At 39.0% G+C, this 24,241-nt stretch overlaps 1 protein-coding gene across 1 annotated transcript in view; it reads right to left on the bottom strand.

Annotated features, from left to right (window-relative positions):
* Window positions 1-3,105: 3,105 nt before the first annotated feature.
* LOC140236993 (dual specificity testis-specific protein kinase 2-like) overlaps window positions 3,106-24,241 on the bottom strand; it is a 123,444-nt gene continuing 102,308 nt past the window's right edge. The window contains exons 7-11 of the mRNA XM_072316940.1: window positions 21,129-21,213; window positions 13,187-13,270; window positions 7,867-7,953; window positions 6,261-6,351; window positions 3,106-4,241 (exon numbers count right to left, since the gene is read on the bottom strand). Coding sequence (XP_072173041.1) covers window positions 3,613-4,241; window positions 6,261-6,351; window positions 7,867-7,953; window positions 13,187-13,270; window positions 21,129-21,213 — 976 coding nt within the window. The 3' untranslated portion in view covers window positions 3,106-3,612. The remainder of the gene's footprint in view (window positions 4,242-6,260; window positions 6,352-7,866; window positions 7,954-13,186; window positions 13,271-21,128; window positions 21,214-24,241) is intronic.

The following is a 24,241-nucleotide window of genomic DNA, read 5'->3' as shown; positions in this document are numbered from 1 at the left end:
GTCTCTCCTCCCAAGCCTATCACTTCCATGCTGTAACAAACTGTCTTCCACAGACCCACAGTGCAGCATTCCATTCATGGTCATCTCCGCGCTATCCCCTCATTTTTTTATGATTTTTATTTCTTAATGCATAATCCATGAATTCTCAAGCAAAGAACAGGCTGTTATTCTAAGTGCTCTTTTTAACTTGTTGCTACATAATCCTGGTTTGTTTGTGGATTTTTTTCAATTGTTTTTACACAATTGTTTATTTTTATTTTTGGCTAATTCACTAATTACTTAGGCATTAAATATCTCATCTATTTTTACTTATTTATCTATTCATTTCTCTTTTTTTTTTCTCTTTTTTTTTTTGGGGGGGGGGGGGGGGGTATGACAGGCTTAAATGTTTGCCGCTTCTTTGCAATTTGTGACATCTCTGCTGTCCAAAATCTGCAATTGGTGAATCTAGGAGGTAAACGGGGTTTGGCAAAGTTTCAAAATCTGGACATAGTTTTCAGGAAAGGCAATTTATCAATCAGTTGCAATCAAAACATATTGGCTTGCCTGGATACCAAGCATGTAGTGCATCAACTCTAATGCTTTTTTCACTTAAAGGTTATTATCCCTTATTTTCAATCATCCATTTGTGTCGCAATGACTCTTCTCATACAGATGAGAGCCCAGGGTAGATTTTGAAGAGATAAGAGATTTTTACTGGCACTACCTCAGAAGAGAGCACACTGTAGCAAGTTAAAGATTTAAGGTGTAACCAAACAGGAAGTGCAGATGGTAATTGTATGATGGCCACTCTTGCAAAGTTTTCAAAAACAAACTGACTGCTCTTGTGAAATATTGCTGACACCATGTTCATGAAGAGCTGGCAGATGTATCAATACAACCCCAAGAACTTTTTTATTCTTTCCAACACAAATGCTCAGCGAATGCACGGAACACTGCCAGATACTGAGATGGGCAAAACTCTGAGAAATATCTTGCTGTTCCCTTTCATGCTGCTGTAGTGATGCAGTTTGAAGCATCATTTAAAGGTTGCTTTACTGTTGTTGCCTTTTTAGTGCAAAACTCCTTGTCAGTGCAACTAAATACAATGGCTCTATTTGGAACACATTGTACATAGTTTCCCTTTTTTTCGTTTATTTTTATTTCCTTTTTTCTTTAACGAGACATAAAAGTTCATTTGTGCTCCACACTAATCTGCACACAATGACTTTCTTGCTGACATAGTTTAGTGACTAGTGGCAGACATGAAGACCAGTGAACTCCATTGTCACGGCAATTCAATGGAGGCTGCCCTCTACTGTTCAAGTACATATATATATATATTTATATATATATATATATATATATATATATTTTTTTTTTTTTTTGTAGCTGAAAAATAATGAGTGCAGAGTTTCCTGGCCAAGTGTGTTTTACCCATGTTTGAAAAATATACATATACCTCTATTTATCTTCCTAGTACATAAATATACCTTGCTCTATTTGGTACTCACTGTATTGCATGCATGTTCTAAGGCATGTACTCTTCTTATTTTAGGTAGAGGAGAAAGCATACGGCTGTGTGCATTTGCTTGAATATCAGATGCACAAAAGAAGTGCACTGCAGGACTCATCTACAACAAGTGAATATCATTAATTACAAAAACATGGCAAAAATTCCTAGTCGGCACACCAAGAATCATTCACAGAACCCTACTCTGTGAGGTTCTGTCTGTTTATTAGCTTATTTACTTGTTTGTTTTTTCCCTGATAACTATTACAATCGTACTGCAGTGCACTCCTTGACTTAAAGTAGCATCTGTCTACCTAGCAGTCTACAAATGGAAGATCACATTTTTTGCTTTAAAAAAAAAAAAAAAAATCTTTTCATTGCACCACATCTACTGTATATGCCATATATTCAGACAGTCATTTCTTCCTTTTTCTTTTTCAGATTGGGACTTCCCAACAACTTTGTGAGATGTTTAATTCGTGATCGTGGAGTACATTAATGAATGAATAAATGTTCACATGCACGTCACATCTATGTTGGGATCAGTGAGATGTTCACGAGTTGTTAAATTCGCAAAAAATAGCAACCAACTCCCGAAATTCACCAAAATAAAAACCCTGCAAATTATATGGCGTATACAGTTTTCAATCACAGTGTTACTCTTTATTTTTTTTACTTTTTTTGTTTTTTGGTCACATTATTTTTCTTTTAATCTATGTATGAGAAAGAAGCACTAGACAGCGTGCATGCTTCTCTAGAGCTGGACACACAGAGTTGGCAAGAAGGAACAATCATTCTTTCATGATACACGAACAGCGTTCTGGTTGTTCCCACTGGACTGTTATCGGCCGAAATACTTCTCCACACCCCCCACACAAAGCAAAGTTTTATACAGTTGTACCATTTGAGCGGTTTCGGTCTTTGGTGCGGTGTTTGTTGAGAAACCTGCTTTCATTCCTCACATGGCCACAAAGGAAGCGCTTACATACTTTTGAGCAAACTGCCATGGGACTTACAACTTTTACGTCGGTCCCCTCCAAAGAACCACTCAATGAGGAAAAAGAATATCTCACTGAAGGGCACAACTGCTGCCGCCAGTGGATTTGAACCAGCGACCTAAGGACTGAGTGCCTGTGGTACATATTTCCAATGGGCCACAACAGATCGACAATTGCAGTCTTTATACAAACAACATCATTGAGTGGATATCAATTTCAAGAGACTTCACACCTTCACAGGAGTAAGGCTCACAGTCAATTAAATGTGTCAACACTTAAACTCCGCACCTGTCCCTAGCTATTTTTTTGTGCACACTGTCACTGACAATTTTTGATGTAGTGGCAGAAGGGCGTTAACGAAAGCCCTTCCTGCAGTTTAATATGCCATTATATTTATAGTGGGTGCTTTGCATACATGAAAGGAATGATTTGACTAACAGTACATTGAAAACAGATCGTGTTGATTCTGATCTTATGTTCCTTAAATTCTATCTGTCCTTATATAGGGCCTACCTTGTTTATACATGTATGCATCTAGTATGCATCTAGTATGGCATGACATTAAATAATCTACTGCTATCTTTGCTTCATCCTTAACTGCAGCTTAATCTCTAGAATCGAAAAAGGGAATTTCCTCCAGATCGATTTTTCATTTGCATTTCTGGAATTTTGTATGTATCATCGGCCCAAAGATACTGTAGGTTAGGGGAAAATACCATGGTAGAAGTGGTGAAAAAAAGAATTGTATGAGAATAAGCATTTCACAGTTATCATATTTTTAGAGAGCACATTACATGGCCTCTGTCAAAATGTACTTATAATACTTGCTGAGTTTTCCATCAACAAACTTGCAATGATGTTGGCAGAGACCCATAACATACTTTCATGTTTTGCTTTTTTTTTAATACTTTGCTATCCACCGTCTGAAAATCCCTAGTGCAACTTTCCCTCTGATATCCACGGCCTTTGTTTCCTCTCTTCTGTTGTGGTGGATGATGCCACTGGACTGAGTATTAAGGTGGACTATATGGCATTTTCCATTCTGTCTGAGGGGGGAGCAGTTATAAAAATCATGCATGTGCAACACCGCGGAGTTCATCTAGCTCACTTTCACAACATTGCTCAAGGTTTCTCCCCCGTGTTACCGGAGGTACTGCTCTCCTCCGTGGCTAGCACTCCATTGCAATTAGGATCGCATTTTTCAATGCTTTGGCACGCGTTGCTGGACTCTCCCACTGGTGGCGGGGGAGACTCCTCCTCTTCCGCCTCATCAAACGTCCGGGGAGTTCTGTCGGGGATTTGGTCCGTCGGCTCGGGGGAGCTGGCCCAGCTCATAAAGTCTTCGAAGTAATCATCGTCGTCCGCCGACATCTCACGGCGGTGCATCTCGGGAGAGGAGGGCAGCGATACGGACAGCCTCCTCTTAATCGGCTTCTGAAAGATTTCCGTGAACTCCTTCGGTCCGAAGAGAGTGGACAGCACCTGCTCGATGTTGATGGACATGTCCGGCGAGAGCTGCTTCAGATGTTCCCGCCCCGAGTTCACAAATTTCGTCCGGCCGCCCAGGAGCAGCGACGTGTTGAACGGATTCGTGCGGCTCCCCTGCCGGGACAGTCTGCGGTCCCGCGAGCCCCGGTCCGAGTTGCTGCGCACCAGTCGGTGAGATGTCGGCGATGTGGGTGGGGCAGGGGTGGGGGTGTTGGGCACGTTCAGGTATACCGTGTGCCGACGAGACCTGGGCTGAAACGTACCTGGCAATGAAACAAGACAAAAGCATCACATCATTTGCAATAACGAGTTGTCACATTACACTTCTTCATCTACAAACTGTTCATTCTATTCTCAGTTGGTCTGTATTCTGCATCTGCAGATGGATAACTTTTCTCACTGCAAAATTTTGTTCCCAGAAGTGCAGATTACTCTCAAAAGGAGAACTTGCTTCGGCAGTCCATTTCTAAATTTGACTTGTCAATCGATTGTCAGATGAACACCAGCTCTAGCACAGAAATGTCAATATGATATCAGAAACCTCATTCACATGAACCAGCAGGCAAGGCGGAGTTTCCGTTTTGATATAAAAGCAAGCATCAACTATCACAGTATGCGACAAGGTTACCAACTTCTGCAGACTGAAATGCATTCCAATGCACACTTAAAAACATACTACAAAGGCAAAAGAGAGAGAGAGAGAGAGAGAGACAGAAAATGTCGGTGAAAAAAAAGGGGGATTTGAGAGATACAAGGCATTCTATTATGAAACTTCAGAAAACTAAAAAATTTCCATTCAAATGCATATTTCCCTTTTGGATGAAGAAAACAATACTGAAAATCGTAAAAATTACACTACACTGTAGTTTGCTGTTCTGATGTCAGCTTTTATAACGGAGTGAAGAGATAAACATTTGGATAATCGTTCGCGTACAAAGACATCACATCGTTATTTTCGAGAATTTTTGAGTTGGCTAATATTTGTGAAATGCATATGCGACAATATTGCACCTGTAACCAAAATGCATTGTTTTTCACCTCCAAAGTGGGACATTGCTACCTTTTTTCTTGAAAGGGATACCATTTACTTCTTGACCCATCAAACTGGTTTCCAACTGCAAATTTAAAGGACAAGTTCACCTTCATAAACATAAGGATTGAGAGAATGCAACAATATTAGTAGAACACATCAGCGAAAGTTTGAGGAAAATTGGACAATCGATGCAAAAGTTATGAATTTTTAAAATTTTTGTGTTTGAACCGCTGGATGAGGAGACTACTACAGCTTGTGAGTCATATGCGTACAACCGTATAAAGAAAATGTAAAGAAAATTCAACATATTTTCACTTTTTTTGCATAATAAAAGAGCACTTGACTTGCCTCTTTCTAAAGGCAGGGGGATTAATATTGCCCATAACATTTGTCGGTAACGAGTCAGGGGAATGTGTACTTTTTTTCAAAAGATGAAATTTTGTGAAATTCTCTTTATATTTTCTTTATATTGTTGTACGCATGTGACATCTAAGTTATTCGCACACTGCAGTAGTCTTCACATCCAGCGGTTACTGCACAAAAACTTCAAAAATTCATAACTTTTGAACGGATTGTCCGATTTTCCTCAAAATTTCAATGATGTGTTCTACTAATATTGCTACATTCTCTCAATCCTTATGTTTATGAAGGTGAACTTGTCCTTTAACCACCTGCGAAACTGTCTCTAACAAGTAAGACCAGATTTGCACCATTCGTAACAACATACTATCTTGACTTGTCCAACAAATGAGCATTCGCTCTCCTGTTCATTACTGCCAGCTTACACCCTCTGCAAATGAATCCTCACGACAGTATAGCTGTGAAATGATCATGGACTCTACGAGCCAAGCATTAATGGGCACAACTCCTGCACCCAGCGTAAACCAGGTCGAGCGGTCTGCCTCACACATCTTCCTGGGAAACAAGTGGGCAGTATCGACCTCTTTTGCTTGACCCAAGGTGACTTGCGACACTTGCATGACAATCATACAGGTTCATTGCCCAATACAAATGAGAAGAATACATCTACATTTGTATGTACAGTACTGTACAATCATCTATTGTGAACAATTTTGAGATGGTTTTGTTCTCCAGCACCGTTTAGAACCATTTAGATCCCTTCCAACAGAGAAGTTGTCACATTGTCTGTCACATAGTACATATAGTATGTCAGTAAGGTTAAGCATCGACCATCCGATACCACCAAAGTGGGAGGACGGGCATCGCCATGGCAACGGGAAGATCGTACCTTTGTCTCTCTCCTGACGGCCGAGCTTGATCTTGATGTGCTGCAGCTGGAACTCCACGTCGACGAAGCCAGGTCTGCTGGATGGATTCATCTATGATTACAGAGAAAAACCCCAACAACATTCATAGGTATTTGAAATCAGTATATTGTCAGCAAAAGTACAAGAGAACATCAACAACAAGAGCGACACAAAACAAAACAAAGCACAATTTCTGCTAAAACCCTGCAAAAGTTGTTCAAAATCAGAACAACAAGCTTCTGGAGGGAAAAAACTTGTCACTGCTATTTTTAAGTCATGTAATCTAATGCAGCACAGGGTCATGCATCATTAAGCCGTTGAGGACTGACTGACTTTGCTACAACACGCATTTCCCACAGACCCCTTTGCGAGTATACTGTAAAACATGATATATTCGCGGCCAGAATTTTTCGCGAATTGGAGCCGACGGCCTTTTTTGCGACATGAAATTTTCGCGAACTGCCACTGGTATGCAATGCATATACACTTGTAGTGTAGACAAGAACTTTTGCGTGCATTTTAATTTCGCGAAATCCGCAAAATTAAAATGCACGCGAACATTCCTCGTTTTACAATACTCGGGACTTGTCCTCGACGGGTTAACACAACCAAGATGTAATGACAGACACTGATCTACAACACTTACCAAAATGAAACACATATCAATTCCTCCTTGTATGTGTTCAAATTTCACATTTACAGTATTTTCTTCCTCTACTTAGCAAGAAATGATGTCCATATTGAGGGTGTTTATGAATTTCCCTGGAATATAATACTAGGTACATTTTGTATGTCACTGGTATGCTTTTGATACAGGGTATTATTCTCCCAATACGCCTCCAGAACATTTCGCCATGATACGATTGGCAAATAACCAGTATCTGGTAATACATCAATTTTCATGAATATACTTTGAGCAATTTTTAAAAATTTGGATAAAAATAAAAACATTTTAGTGTTTCCTCTTGACTTTTAACCCAATGACTAACCCATATTTATCTTTTTAAATTTTTTTATTTCTTTTTATTTTTAAAGAATCATTGCGCAGCAATGCATGTATGATATACCAAGTTAAATTAAGTGTACATGCATTTTTTTGCCATTCCAGAAGGACAGCAAACAGACACCCAAAATACATAATGCCTCCTGCGACACTTCATGACATAGGCATTATCAGGATGGTATCATGTTAGTCGAGATGGGGTATTTATATTTAAACTTTTTGGGAGATTATCAGAAAGTATTCATGAAATATTAAAGAGATTGCATTTCTAAGAGGTATTCAAAATTCATTTGATGAAAATCAGTTTTGAAATAGCTAAGATATTCAAAAACAAACTAAAACAAAGTGGTCCTAAAATATGGTCGGCCATCTTTTATTAGGACCTCTTTGTTTCTGGATATCTTGGCCACAGTAAAACAAGATTTTCATCAAAAACTTTGAATTTCTCATAGAATTGTATTCTCTTTTAATAATTCATAAGAGGTTTCTCACTATCTCAAAAAAAAAAAAAGTTGGAAAATTGAAGCTCCATCTCAACCAAAACTATACCGTCCCTTTAAAAGAGAAAGAATGATGAGACTCACATTGCAGCAGAGAAACGCTAGCTCCTTCAGAGGCTCTGGACAGTTCCCGGCAAGAGCTTGGAATGCCTTCTCATCGAGACCAAAGTCCTACAAAAAGACAAACACACAAACAGAAATTTCTTAAAGTAAACAAACACACAGTGGGTAAAGTAAACAAACATGAAGTTGGTATTAAAAGTAAACAAAACACTCCCTTTAAGCTCCTATACAGTATGGATGTCGTTCTGTGCAAGATATGAATTTGGCACTGACTCATGCTGAGAATACCTTGATCTTTTGGACTAGTTCATCCCATGACACCTGTATACACTGTACATGGTATGTGTAAATTTTGTGTGCCCTGGGTGTGGAACACAAAGTACAGTATAGAAACCAATGACATGATGAATTCTAGGAATATGCATATACAAGTATATATATAATGTCTGAAAAAATGCAAATAGTGATCTTCGCATTCATAATTGTGAAATTGATGACATGTACGACTGCTGAAGACATGAATGTACATGTATTCTCAAATGGAGCAACACTGCTATGTTGATGCATATGGTTGCAACATTGCAACATTCACACAGACCAATGGGTGTGAAATTTCTTTCTAATAATCCATTATAAAGGAGCCATTGTTTGTTTGTTTGTTTGTTGTCTTTGTTGTCTTTTTTTTTTTGGGGGGGGGGGTGTTGACTCACATGCACTTACGTTTCATAATGACCTCTGCTACAAAATTGATAAATCTTGGTTCTATAGTACTTTCAAAGTGAACAGTGTAGTTTTCTTTTGGGTCATTTAATATCTATGGGGGCAACTGAAAGATGTTGCCAAACTTGAAAGTACATTTAACATACATTGTTTTATACATAATCAATCAATCTTTTAATTCCCATGGGGAAGGAAATGGCATACAGATCCAGACTTCCATCAACCGATGAAATTTTGTAAAGCTTATGGGTAGCCTTGCAAAACGGTAGCCTGGACTTTACACTCCGACTTTAGCAAATCATACGTTTGGGATGTTTTGTTTTGTTGTTTAATGAAATTCAGCACCAAGTGAGGAAGGCTAACTACTTCCTAGGGCCATATCCTGAGAACAAACGACAAAGAGGTACGAAAAACAAAATATTGAAAAGAGATTAACTTTGACGACATGCGTGAAATGAATGCTGATGGGGCATGAAGCTGATTATCACAAATTAGGCAATCAGCGCTTCTCACCATCTTTTTTTTTTTTTTTTTTTTTTTAGTTCATGTGAATAAAAACATTGTGATAGATGAGCAAAGTTATTGTCTAAATGAGAGGAGTGCATGATAGGGAAAGTTCATGGGAAAATTGCTGACACATCACATTTGGCAGAGGAATAAAAAACATGGTGCCAATCCCATACAACTAGATGTGTGCTGCTGCTCATAGAAAACATTGCCTATGACATTCTTTTAAAATGGGGAATACTACATTGTAAATACCCCTCTGAAGAGGACTGCGGGCCTGTTATTACTCCATCTTTGGAGGGGGGGGGGGGGTACAAAGGTGGGGGTACAAAGGTCAGCTGCACTTTGATCACAAGCGGCAACCCTTCCAAACATGACAGGCACAGAGCGTCCCCCCCCCCCCCCCCCGACTGTGACATCAGCAGCACTGCGTGATCTCTACCTCTAATGTGATGCCAGAATGCCTTCCTTTCTTGTATTTGATTTATGAGACATTTATTTGTATATGTAATCCTAAAGATGGCACGCTACGCTATGTACCTCTGAAATACAGCCAAATTTCACGTCTTCTACCAAGGCTGGAGGATGACTCTACATTTTTTTTTTTTTTTTTTTTTTTTTTTTAGGGCATCCTGTTAAAGATTAAATCTAGAGCTAACGAAAACTTCAAACGTGGGTGTTGGATTAACGGGAGGCTTGAGGGAAGGGAAGCTGGGTGCTGTACAGAAGACTGAAAACAAACTTCCGAACGAGGGGACGTGTGGATAACTGATTGGTGCCCCGCCTCCATCCCCCGTCCTCGCGATCGGATTTACCTATCGTGGTAACCTTATATGGGTGCAGGTCTACATCTCATCAAGAATTATCTGGATAGGAGGGCAATCATCACATACTGCCATCCCAGCCAAAGTTACCTGCTCAGAGGTGAAAAAAGTGTGTGTTTACATGCCATCCAGCTGAGGTGTAAGGCAAGTACTGATAACAAATGAAGATGGACACCACAGAGGTGTGTCTGTAATGCATCCTATGGGGGGCTGGTTAACATGATGAGACTCACACAGCAGGTTGGGAAAGCTTTGCATTCTTTAGTGTTCCATGTTGGTGTATATCTTCTTGCATATTGAAGGGGAATTTAATACCCCCCAAATATACAATAATAAGGATTGAGTGAAGGCAGCAATGCTAGAAGAACACATCACTGAAGTTTGAGGGGAATGAGAAAATCCATCCTAAAGTTACGAATTTTTAAAGTTTTGGTGCTGTCACTGCTGGATGAGAAGACTGCAACAGTTTATGACATCACGGCAGAACAATACATAGGAAAATACATTTAGAGAGTTCAACATCTTCTATTTTTCTTGCAAAATGAAAGAGCAACTGACTTACCTCTTTCAGAAAGCAGGGGAAATGATATGACTTTTAAAATTTGCCAGTCATAGCCAATTTGCCAAGTCAAGTTTTGTGTAATTCTTGTTATACTTTCTTCATATATCATTGTCCTGCAATGACGTCACAAACTCTTGTAGTCTTCTCATTCAGCAATGGTGGCACTGAGAGTTTAAAAATTCACAACTTCCGAACAGATTGTCAGATTTTCTTTACACTTCAATCATGTGTGCTACTAATATTTTTGCGATTACTCAAACCACATGTATATTTGGGAAACTTTCCCCTTAAGACAATTAGTTCATGAAAGACTATGTGCCTACAAACAATACATATCTTATCAATGGAATCTGTGACTGCGAAACATGAATATATATGAATAATACAGTATTTCTGATATCTGACATGCAATGTATCACACCACCTCCTTCCTCTAAAGAAAAAAGTGAAAAAAAAAAACTCCACAAAGTATTTTATGCTAACTAACTATTCTAAGTGACAGAGTTCTGGGGACAAATGGAAACTGTCCCTTTTCATCATGGACCTCCCTGCACTATTCTAGCTGGTTCACATTTTCCACTCGACAAGTGTGGAGTGGACTTCAATGCTTTCAAGAGGAAGCTTATATTTGGCAACTTCACCAACAAATTACAGAGAGCTAGACCCTCCCATCCCCTCCCCTCCCTTCCCCCCACTTCCCTCTGCCTCAATCCTTGCTGGTATGATTTCCTCCTTCCACTTCACCAAGCTTGAAAAAAAAATATATATAAATAAAGACAAAATAAAATTTTTCAAACAAGATAGAAGGAAAAAAAGGCTAGGTAAGGAGGAACTCAGATGAAATTTCAGACACTGTGGCGCTAGAGCTTCCTGACAGCAAGGTCTCCGGTACAGAAGACGGAACGATAACACTGCCCCAGATGCCTCTTTAGAGGGGAATTCCGTACACCCACAGTGAGAAGCGTTTTTTTTTTTTTTTTTTCTGATGTCGTGCCAAAATTTGAGTGTCTATTCTCTTCTGCTTTGTCATTTCTTGTTTTAAGTTATCATTGCTTTGTCATGAGAGAGACAGAGAGAAGGGGGAGGGAGGAGACAGAGAAGGAAGGAGGGAGAGAGAGAGTGATGGACAGAGGAAACTTTGAAATACAATCATATAACAAAGCGCAAGGGAGCTTTGATATTACAATTGTACGTGTAAATCTATTGAGGAACATAACTCTGACAACAACAGGACAGTTTGATTCAAAGTAGTTGCTTTGACAGTAATCAAAACAGAATGCTGTTGGACTCATCCCATAATCTCGAGGCCAGAACTATTAGAATTTACAGAATGCCCGATTAATGTCTGAAAATATGGCTCTTAACTCTAAAGATCAGAATGATATCACATTCCTATAATTGCGATGTTATCGATCCTCATACGACTTAAAAACTATGCAAATTTTATTTCAAATGGCTCTCACGGCTAAAGCTGCATTTTAAATGGCATTGATATGATATTTGATCTTTGGCTTCAGGTTGGCATATGACTAAAGAAGCAGGTTTGCCTTGCCAATTCTTGAAGAATATCTTCCGCCATCAAGGTTTGCTAGGCTTTATCTTTTGCATGTCTGCATCATACAACACCATGTTTCAAGCTTAGACATGCAAAGGCCATAGTCCAATATATTAATGGCAGTTGTATGTGACATGTGATGAGTGTTGATTTCGTCAGCAATCAGAGTGCATGGGGGTAAACCCTGGGCCGCCGAAGGAGGGAGTGTTGGAAGAGAGATAGCACAGTGGGATTATCTGCAGGATACGTTGAATCACACTGTTTGGGTGCGAGAGATAAGGGGGTGAGCCGGGGCCTGCCGCTTTTTTGGCACCCGCGTCGCGTCTGGCCATGAGGGGGCGACTGTAGCTGGATCGCTCCCCGCCTCGGGCCACAGGTCTCACGCTCTCTCATGAACACAGTCACACACACATACACAAGTCACAGTAACACTTTTACTACGTCAGACTGATTTGACACACCTCTTAGTCACTGAGCATCTGTTCGGCAACCCCTCGTTCAACTTTAAAATGAATCTGGTCGGAGGCACGGGGCGGGCGAGTTCTTTCACGTTTGATCTTTCAGACTGAACACACTGTGCAAGGTCTCTCCTGCATATCTATCGACAAGGCCATCAAGACCTTGATACACATGATTAATCTGCACAATCCTCATTAAAAAAAAAACAAAAACAATGCACTTTGACCTCTACTTATTCATTCACTGCAGTGTTTCACTCAGGAACTGTTTAAGATCCTGTGTCCCCCACTGAACTAGTGTCTCAAAAAGACAAAAGAAAGGGGCTATCACACCACCTGAGGGGGTCTACCACCTATTCCTAAACTCCAGCTGCCTCTTAGGAAGTGTTTCATCGCAGATTTCTTTGGATTTGAAACAAAATGTTTAGATGTATTATTATGTTACATGGAATGAATTAGTATTTCATCATTCATAACAGCACATGTGTATTGTTTGGAAATGAAATGAACATGAATGAATACCAGTATATGAAAAGAAAATGAATCAATTGGCTATCAATCAACTGGCTAAGTAAGTAGAATCCTCAGGTCAATTACCTAGACCCACTGATAGCCCTACAGAAGGCCCTGCGTGCTTGGTGGGAAAAGGGGGGAAAGAAGGGTAAGGGGGTGACAAGGGTTGGGTGAAGTGAGACAAAGGAGGGGGCTACTATACCTTGCGTCGTGGAAGCTCGTCTGGATCGGCAGTGGCCCTGATGATGATCTCACACAATATGATGCCGAAGGAGAAGACATCCACCTGTAGAGGGCGCACAACATTGAATCACAAACAGTTAACGCACATGGAGTGAGGAGCACAAAAAACTTTCTCATTCCTATATTGACAGGAAGCAGAACCACTAAATAGTGATTTTTCAACCACACTTTTAAACTCTGTCTTTAACTCTCATTTTATATCTTGTCATTACCCTGATATGAATGACTCCCTCATGCATGGCTAATTTTTCTTTTGGAAGATACTCAAACATCATTTAATACAGGAGTGGAAAATTGACTGACACATGATTTCACTGTGCTTGAATTGACATGAATATTTCTGTGAATTATGCCGAATATGAATTCACACCATATAGGATCATAACAGAGATCCATTGTGAGATGTACAAAATGAGCTGACAGATTTTCTGATTTTCAATGAACTGTTCCAGCAGTCACCACATGGTATAGTATGCTGACCAGCTGTGGCACGCAGTAACCAAAACATTTCACACTGTTGGGAGTTTGAGCCAGAAAGACACCTCAAACAAATAACAGGTCAAAGATCGTATGCTGTCCCATCATTCTAAACATGTGACTTTCTCTGCCTTCTTGGTTGGACAGCACCCAATATCTTTTTTTATTGTCTGCTTTCTGTTTGTTTTGTTTTTTTTTGTTTTTTTTTTTTTTGGGGGGGGGGTTCATTTGAACTTTATTGTTGATCACATTTTGAAATGATCAAATCCAATGTTGCTCTGTCCTTGGGAGTTTCAATTAGTTTCCTGCTAGCCCCACCCATTTAGCCTCTCAGCTAATAAGGTTAAACTTTGGCCATTGGAATAGACTTCTTTGTCCACAATTATACCAATCAGAGTGACTGAGATGCGTAAAATGCAGTGGCATTAGTCTAGACACACTGCGGTTTGTCCCTTGAGACACACAAAAAAATGTAACAAGGTGAGACAATCAATGAACAGTCTGTGTGAAAGAGGAAACTAGATCAACCACATACCTGATAATCCCATCAAGTCTGATACGTTTCACCTACAACTCTTCTTCAAACAAGACTTAATAGGCAAAAGACCACTGCCAGTTTTATACAAGGCATGTACTGTACACATTCATTCAGGGGATAGGTATTAACAGCTTTACATACATCCCATCATTTTGGTGTCAATCTTGAAATATGTTTTGTCTTCTTGAGTCATCTCAATTGTACCTTTAATCAAAAACTGAACTTTAACAGTCGATAAACACTACTGGAATTATAATAATAAAAAAAGTCTCATTATAATATCAAAACTTGAAAGGAAAGAGTAACGGTCCAGCAATGGTTGATGAATTGATGCTTGCTCTGGAAATAGATGATAACGGACTGACTCTAATGGGCTGGGTTTCTTCTCAGTTCCTTGTAATTAATCTGCACATTCTTACTTTCGACCTCAGCGGGAACAAATACAGTATTCATCGCATAATCGGGCATCTGATAATCGGGAACCTCGCTTAAATGACATACGCTTCCCAGAAACATTTCCAATGCCCGTTATTTTCACTGGATAATCGGGCGGGGACCTCTGATAAACGGGACAATTTTTCTTCAAGCGATCTTTGATTTTGTTGATATTTTACACAAAAAACATCTACCAAAATACCACAACAATATTTCAAAGATTCCCTATCAGTTGTCGTTTACATCAAACTTACATAGCAAGCTTCGGACTGGTGTGTTTTGACCTCCGTCCATCCAGTACACGTACATTTCAGCTCGCTGCCCGCCTTCGCTTTTCTGTACATGTGTATATATTATGGCGAGCCAGATCGCTACAACACATGTACAGTGCAGTGATCGCGGCAAGTAAACAATCAAGCCGTGATGATTGAATGATTGAAGGACTTTTCATTGACGTTCCCACATCAGTTCTGGGTAATCATTTCCCATGGTTGTGGATATGTATTTACACAGAACGCCCTACGTGTCCAAGAATTCTACGAATGTTTAAGAAAGTGCTAGCTTTTAATCCACATATTTTGTGTTCGAAGAGAGGCGACAGAAGAAGAACCCGGTTGCGATTACTCTACATCATTGCGAGAATGCAGGGACAGCTAGAGGGTCGCGCCGAGGGGTAGCGTGGTTGTGTATTCATGTACATGTACAGTACGTCAGTATGCATGTGTGTGTGTGTGTGTGTGTGTGCACTACATAATGTACATGTCGTATGCCGTTAGTGTATGGTGAGTGCTCATCGCGAAATCGGGCACCCCGCTTAAAGGGGCCGTGTTTGCTACTCCCAACCTGTCCCGATTATGCGGTGAATACTGTACTATCAAAACCTGGTAGAAAGAGCCGCAACACTGTGATGTCTACAGAACTCCCAGCTTCCAGTAGTGAAACTGATAGTGGCACATCATCATAATATGTAGTAGTCACCAACAACAAAGTTTGATAAATGAATTGAATTACATATCACATTTTCATAAAATGAAAATGATGCTATCAATCACACATACACACAATGGAAATCAGGCTTGGTTGCATACATGATCATCAGCAGTAACATAGATGCTTGTCAAATGTTAATTTCCTTTTGCTGGCCCAAATAATAAAATAAAAATATGTACGTAAATGTAAGTTTCAGCATCCCAAGACACAGAGTTAACCACTTTCCATTGCAGTTTCATTAGAAACTTGATCGTTTACTGCAGCTTTATGCTTAATAAGATCACATATGCACAATATTCTTGACATTAACATAAAAAAGGCCTACGGTACTTGTACTATCGTCCCCACTGGTGATCATTAATCCGTTGCCATAGAGATTCTTAAGTCTCCGGAAACCTGCATGGGGACCCACCCAGATCTCATAGGCTGTTGGTTTGAATTGAATGGGGGGAAGGGGGGGGGGGGGAGGAGGCACAGTATTGCTGGGGGACTCAACCAGGGAGCGTTCTGAACAGTGTCATTCACACTTCTAAATCATGGTGCCACATGGCTACCACTAACATTTCCATTGTTCAGTGGTGGAAGGGTGTAAACGTTGGGCAAGGTCTCTCACATGTGGACTAGTGAAGCGGTGACATTTAACCCAACACTTCCATAGTCTGACAGTGAACTATAGATGGCCTCTCAATGCAACTTCTTTTACAAACAATTGCCTATAATGGATCACTGATGTGACCCAGTGGGTCAAATAAACCTCAACCACATCCACAATGAAATTATACCAGACAATAATATCCTACCTCATGAATGAATGATACACAAAGTGGATGTCCCAGAGGTTAGAAAAGCCAAAATCACATTCTGCTTGCTCCGTCAATTTGATAGGTTTATACATCAAATAAATCATCTCCTCTACTGTTGTGAGATGAGATTACCAACAGCTTGGTGCAGGAAAAGTTTAAAATAATTTCCTTTTGAAAACCACATACTATTTACTGCGTTAAGACACACCCACAACTTTTGTTGTACGCCTTTAAAATCCTTTACAGGCCTTCGACCTTGAATTGCCCCTAACACTGTTTGTAAAGCACATTGCAATATGGCACTGACAGGGCTGAAGGGGATGTCTATACTGGATAAAAGTTTGTTGAATACAGCCTGGAAATAGAATGGGACAGGATAGTGAAAGTTGCCCAAAGTCTGATAAAAAAAATTATGAAAATATTTTGAAGATATGATCAATCAACCAAAAATTGATCATTCCATGATGTATCAAAGATGTGAGCTCTTCTTTCATTTGCCTGGTGCATGAAATTCTGTAAAATTTCTTTCTTTTTTTTTTTCTTCGCTGATGACAAGATATTTGTGCGTGTGTGCGTGGGTATTCTGGGGGTGTACAGAAAATATTTAGAATGATTGTAAATACCTTTATTTACACAGGTCCACCTTTGTGTGCTATACAGGTAGCCACTATTGCTGTTACTATTATTATAATGATTATTACTATGACTATGATTATGATTTTGATTACTGTGATTATGATTATGATTATGATTATGATTATGATTATGATTATGATTGGCAGTCACTTTGAGGTCAAAGGCAACCTTCAAACTACAGTTTGGGTGAGATAGAACGATTACCCCTACCCTATGATTTTTTTCCCCTCTATCTCTGTATCATGAGCTCTATATAACTAACAAAGACTACTATTCCCAACCTTCAGGCTATCTGATATATTGGCACACAAGGCAGATATTTGGAATTTACAAAACAATATGTAGCTTGCACAAAAGAGAAATACTGACTCCAGAGTTTGGACCCCAACAAAGCTCTAACTTTGCCAAACACCGAATTTTCACAAAATTGATTCAAGCAAGGTTGAATTCCTATTACATCTTTCAGTCTTTACCTTACTCCCCACACTTTTTTTTTTAATAGAATGAAAGCAAGTCACATGGTACTACCGGACTGCAAAGAAAACTTGATTCCCATAAATACCAATGATACTATCTGAATCTACTCATTTTATGCTTGATTTATCACTAATGAGTGTTTAAGGCCAAAGAGAGTGGGTATGAAAACTTAAAGTATATGTGTGACTTTTGCAATCCTGAAAATAAGATTCCTGTCATATGCTGGTGTATTGAAAAAGGTAGGTAATTCAGGATAATTCAGAATAATAAAACTGAAAACTTCTTTATGATGGAGAGTGAAACAATGCTACAAATTTCCGGAGAATTTATTCGAACCCCCCAAAAATTCCAACCAATATTCTCGGAAAAAAAAGGGAGCAAATTCTGGAGTGACACAGGGTTAGTTTTTTATTTCTTTTTCAAAAACTCTCGAGGTGCACTATGGTAAGATTTCATACACGATGTTGAGAGATGTTATTCTTCAACCATGCAAACTTTTGTGACATTTGCAAGAGAATACGACCTTTGATAGGCTTTTGATACCATTAAAAACAAATCACCAAAGAGGTGGTAAGCTTTAAAGTGGAATATCCTTCACATGAAAGAGAATAAAGAACAGGATATACTTGCAGAGTTTACAGTACATAAAATTTAAATGCGCCCTTCCCAATATTTCAAGTGTCTCGGAAACAAATTAATGTATCGCTGGCTAAGATCTTTGTCCTTCGCAATCTTCTTTATGGTCCTAAAGTGTAACTGCATACTTCTATATCAAGTTTCATCTTATATAGTTATCCCATATAGTGAACAATTTAGGGGAACATTAAAATCAATTTATGCAACATCATAAGCACAAGGACTAACAGACGTGGCAAGAAGTCAAATGAAAAGAGACAATAGTTTGACTACTACACCTTTTCTAAACCATATTTGTGGTATAATTTTGTTGCACAGATTATCACACAGCCATCCTCAAATTGGAAATTCTGAATTTTTATGTATATCTTCTCTTGAGACGGACTAGATGTAGCAAGTTAGATTAATATGAAAGAGAGAGAGAGAGAGAGAAATAGACAAAATTCTCAAACTTGAGAGAGAAAAGAAATTCAGATTGTCTATCAGACTACATCCAAATGAAATCACAACTGTGCGGGGGGGGGGGGGGGAGGATTAAACAACTTGATATGTAGGCAACAGGTAAAATCAAATTTACAACTGGAGTATTAACATGTGCATTCTGTTTTGATTCTTTTCAAGTTCCTCTTTTTGTTTTTCTGGGACCAAAAACAGCTTGCCACTATTCACAAAATTGCCAACCATATCATTTCCAAACAGAGCTACAAAACACTTTTTTTCTCGTGAAATGTACATTTAATATCAAAACTTCCCATGGCCTTAAAACTGGAGGAAGTTGCAGAGGAAGTCTTTGGAGGCGACCAAGGATCTCATATCTCCTTCAACCATTCCGGAACTTATCAACCGATCTGCTCCGTGGTGGTGATCAAATCGGAAGGAACGGAGCCTTGGCTCTGGAGGCCCCAGACTCACGCTGCACTAGCAACGAACATCCTGTCTGTCAGTCAATTACTGATCTTGCCCATCTCTGAAGATGACTTCTAAAGTTTGTAACAATCATCATTTACATCAGTGTCTCCCACCTGCTGTCTTCTCTCTTTCTTTTCTTTTTTTCTTTTTTCTTTGGGGGGGGGGGGGGAGTGAAAGACGGGAGCTGGTTTATTTTTGTTTTCTCTCATAAAATACCTTGTACATTCTATAACCACTTACATTTGTACATAAGTGATCTATACAATCATGGACCTACTACACAATATGGACTATGAACGGAGGTCTTTCTTTGATCCAGTCATCACCACTTCCACCTGATTATGTGCATCTTAATGAGTATATTCAGGTGCTTGGATAATGGCGATTGTGCAATTGTGAATCATCACTAACAAAAGAACCATTTTCCTCATTGCGGTCTTGTTTTACTGATGTGCCTTTTTCAGACAGAAATTGTCTTTGAATGAATGAATACCGATGATGAGGAGCAGCAAAACCCAAGAACATGACAAATTTTGTGTCAAAAGATGGATAATTGCTGATTCGCACATTTTCACACACGCATAAGACCTTACCTAATGGCAAGATACAGTGTTGTATACCTGTTCTCTACCATTACCGTCCCTTTTTGCTCTGGAATAAGCTGGAGAAAAGTGAAATATTGAGATCACAAATGACAATCATTCTGCCAAAATGTAGCTTTCTTTTAAAAACTGCCTGCTTCTCCCAAGCGAAATTGTTTGAGGCATGATTTCCAAACATACACCACAACTGCACATTCACTTTACTGGATTTTTGTGAGTAATTTTCTTCTGCCCATATAGTTTTAGATTTCTCGAATCTCCGTCTTGTTCTTCTCCCTGTTTGCTGGCGGCGACGATCATAGGGATCAAAGCAGTGAAGCATGTTAAAAATGTCTTTGTGGCACTTTTGAGATGTATATAGGTGCATAAATTACAGATACCATGAATGTCCATATTGTGTAGTAGGTCCATGATACAATCAACTTAAATATGTTGAATATTTGGGGCCCTAGGAAATATTTTTGCTTTGTTTTGTTTTGTTTTGTTCTGCTCTGTTTAGTTTAGTCTCTGTTTTGTTTTTTGTTTTAATATTATCAGAGTAGGAAGTTCAATTTCAGCGTTGCCAAGATAATGATCATAATTTTGGGGGCACAATAAACACTTCCCATTCTTACAAAGTGTCCCAGGCACACAAGTATTTCAGGCATGCAAAGCCAAGCTTCTCTGGAGGTTTTCATTATTACTTGATTTTGTTAACTGTTTGCTTTATTTATTTTTTTTTTTACTTCTCCCTTCTCCCCCCGCACCTCCCAGCTTTTAACAATGATATGTGGTGTTTAAGGTATTGTTTACCATTGGGAGCAGTAATTTAAAAAAAGGTTCTAGTTACTGTATATGCCAAACATTTCCTGCAGTTTTTACATGGTGTATTTTGTGCGAATTTCGCGAGTCGGGTACTATTCAAGAATTCAAAGACCATTACCTGGGAAGAACATAGTAAACTTGGTGGCCTTTCAAGGGCATCCAGGGGACACGGTGTCCATCTGAATATTCTTCCACACTGGAAATAGTACCTGCCAGGTTTGCAGAAAATTTGACCACTGGACGCATTGCAAGCATAATGCCTGCCCAACGATGAATTATCGCAAAAGCTCTCTTGAGCCTTTGGTACATGAGAGCTAAAAATGCTCTCTGATTTTTGCCTCCTGTGAGTTTTAAGTGTCCTATTGCAACAAACTGAATCTAACTGGCAATGTTAGTTTCATTGTTTGTTTGCCTCTTTCAATGACTTTATGTTCTCCAGTTTACCTGTACCTCACTTTTACACCATGTATGGTCAATGTATTCACCTGCAGTGAATCACTCTGTTCAAAGCAATCTAACCCGTATCACACCAAACATAAAAGATGGTGCTGTTCAGACTTCACTTCATGGTAAAAAGTCGTAACCTGAACGAACCTTCTCGTCGTACGGCTTGAAGTGCAGACACTCAGGAGCCATCCAGAAGGGGGTTCCTACAGGAGACTTCAGGCCAGAGTGCTCCCTGCAGACACAAACACACACATAGAAGATAGAGGGAAACATTGAAATGATCAATATAGCGCTATAAAAATACACTTTGTGTGCTTGAACAAAGACTATTAAGGTCATACTCATGTTGTGTGACTAATGTTTATTGGAACAAAACGAGTGTGAGGAACTGTGAGGGACAGGGGAGTTAGGGGCCCAAAACAGAAAGAGGGCATTAACATTTTAAAATGTAATGTTCTTTATACAACACGTGCAGCTTAAAATGACCAAAATGACAGAAACTTGGATCAACTTTTAGCCAGAGTTTGACACTGAGGTTGAAATCGAAGTTTGAATAAGGAAAGCATCTTTCATCCTTTGATGCTTCTGTGGATACGTCAGCGAAGACATTCCTGCATTATCTCAGCAGCTTAACGGTACAGCATGATGTCTCATGCTTATCAGGACATCGGTATGTAGGAAGGAAGGAAACACTTTGCAGCAACAATAACATTTTTAAATCTTCTTAAACACTCTACTAGATGGTACGAAAGGAATTGTCCTTGATGCTTACTAATTCTCATCTCATTCAACTCAAATCTCTCAGTATGTATGTTTGTCTGTTCATCTCTCTGTACCTTCATGTGTGTGTGTGTGTGTGTGTGTATGTGTGTGTGTCCCCTCTGCTGAGACTCTCTCTATCTGTATGTGTTGATATGTGCCTCTATTACTTCACTAAAATTCAACATTTCATCTTTGTAAGCACATCTGTCTGTCTGTCTGCCTGTCTATCTATCTCTCTTTCTGTATGTGATACAAATGAATGACCTAACAAACAATGCTTAAATTTTCTTCTAATTCAACTTCGTCTGTCTGTCTGTCTCTTTCTTTCTTTCTCTGTATGCAGAATGAATGAATAACCATCAATACCACTAAAACTCTCCTCCTATTCCCTCCTCTGTTCGTATGTCTACCTACGTATCTATCTATTCATCCATCCATCTATCTATCTATCTATCTATTCATCTATCCAGCTATCTATTCATCTATCTATCCATCTATCTATACGTATAGACAATCTATATATCTATTTATCTATCTATTCATTCATCTATCTATCTATCTATCTATCTATCTATCTATCTATCTATCTATATATCTATCTATCTATCTATATATCTATCTATTTATCTATCTATTTATATATCTATTCATTCATCTATCTGATCTACCTTCCTACCTATCTATCTATCTATCTATCTATCTATCTATCTATCTATCTATCTACATGTATCTATCTACTACATGTTTTGTAGCATTTGTCTATTTCTCACTCTAACCCCATAGCTCTGTACACCCCTGTATGTGGTACTTACGGTATGAATGGCCTTCAACACACTGTCTCCTACTTTTCCTCTTTCCATCAGTCAGTCCATCTCTCCTTCTCTCTCTCCTCCACTCATGCATACTTCCACACACTCATACTAATCCCATTCTTCTGTTTTTTGCCCAGCCCATTCTTCTTCTCTGCTACATACCAGGTACATGTTGGTATGTTAAACATGCCTGTATGTTTCCGTATGCACTCCCTCCCTTAAAGGTACTGTTTACCATTTGGAGCAGTGATTTAAAGAATGTTTGTGATATCACATTTGATGCATTTGTGTAGGTCAGTTGTATCACAAAACATCCTACCATATAAAAATTTTGTAATAAAGCCTAAAATATAAGGAGACATCACTATTTCAGACTAAATCAACTGTAGACGGTTCAGTCTAAAAACATTGTTCACATTTTGTATATTTAACAATACTTAACATTGATCGCAGTGATTCAAATTTTTACATTAGTTGTTTCTGCCCCTAACTCTCATTTTAGAACTATTTTGAAGTACTAGAGCTGAGTTTTTGTTTCATCTGCAAATGGTAAATAATACCTTTAATACCTCTCTATGAAAATATCACTAAAACTCTAGCTGTCGTCAATCAACCCAACTCTCACTTTCCCCTGATGCCCAGTAGAAGTTTAAGTCTCATTATGTTTCCATTTTGTTGTGGTATTCTAACTCCCTCTACTTCATGGGTGTACTTGCCAGAAGCAATTAGCATTATTTTCAAGAAAGTTTTGTTCACCCCAGGTAACCGAAACCTCATCAAACTTGCTGCTTCACTTCAATTCAACTGTGAACTCAAACTGCATGCTACTGTGATATCTATCATTGATGTTGGTTCTGTTCTTGTTGTGCATGTGTTTTTTGTTTTTGTTTGTTTTGTTTGTGTTCTCTTTTTTTTTCTAAATTCACTCAATGTATGTGCTGGTATTGGCATCTGATCATGTTGGAAAATTCTTTCCCCAAGGACAACAATGGTGAGTACTGGCATGTAAGAGATTTGATCCATAACACAATCAAGACGGGTCACACCTCAATTACTATGTACAGGTATAAATCCAAAGAATGATACAAAATGTATGTGAGGTCAATAAACTTATGTGGATGAAGCCACACTTGATGTTTGTAACACACAGTATTTAAGACCCACACAAAATACTGATATGTGAAGCTGCTCCGCCACTGACTGTTTGGAGATAAGAAGATTGCCACGATCAAAGAAGGATGAGCGAGCCTAAATGAGGGGTTCACCTTTGGAAGAGCTAAGTCCTCACAATTTGAAGGCAAGCCTGTGACAGCGGTATTAATGCACTATGGAAGAAAAGGACGATACACCCTGATACAAACATTGAGATTCAGATTAGAATTTAAGCACATCTCTCTGTTACTTCTGTCCATTAAAATTGCTTCATTTCAGTTTGATTTCACTGCAGTTTCATCAGGCTCATTTTGGGTTCTTTCTGCATCCTGCTATTAACAGTTGTATTTTTGTTTCATTTAAATGTACATCTTTTGGGTTACTCATTCAGAGAGAAATTGCAAGAATGATTTTCAGTCTTGAGTTCATCACCACCAGCCTCCATTTTACCACATGGTATATAAAAACACTGCCCTATGATAGTCTTTATCCCAGCAATTATGGAAAACCACGTTTCCTTGGTTTTGTTCTGAG

This window comes from Diadema setosum, chromosome 13 (assembly GCF_964275005.1).
Source record: "Diadema setosum chromosome 13, eeDiaSeto1, whole genome shotgun sequence".
Classification (NCBI taxonomy): Eukaryota; Metazoa; Echinodermata; class Echinoidea; order Diadematoida; family Diadematidae; genus Diadema; species Diadema setosum.
This window is presented reverse-complemented; position numbering and strand designations above follow the sequence as displayed.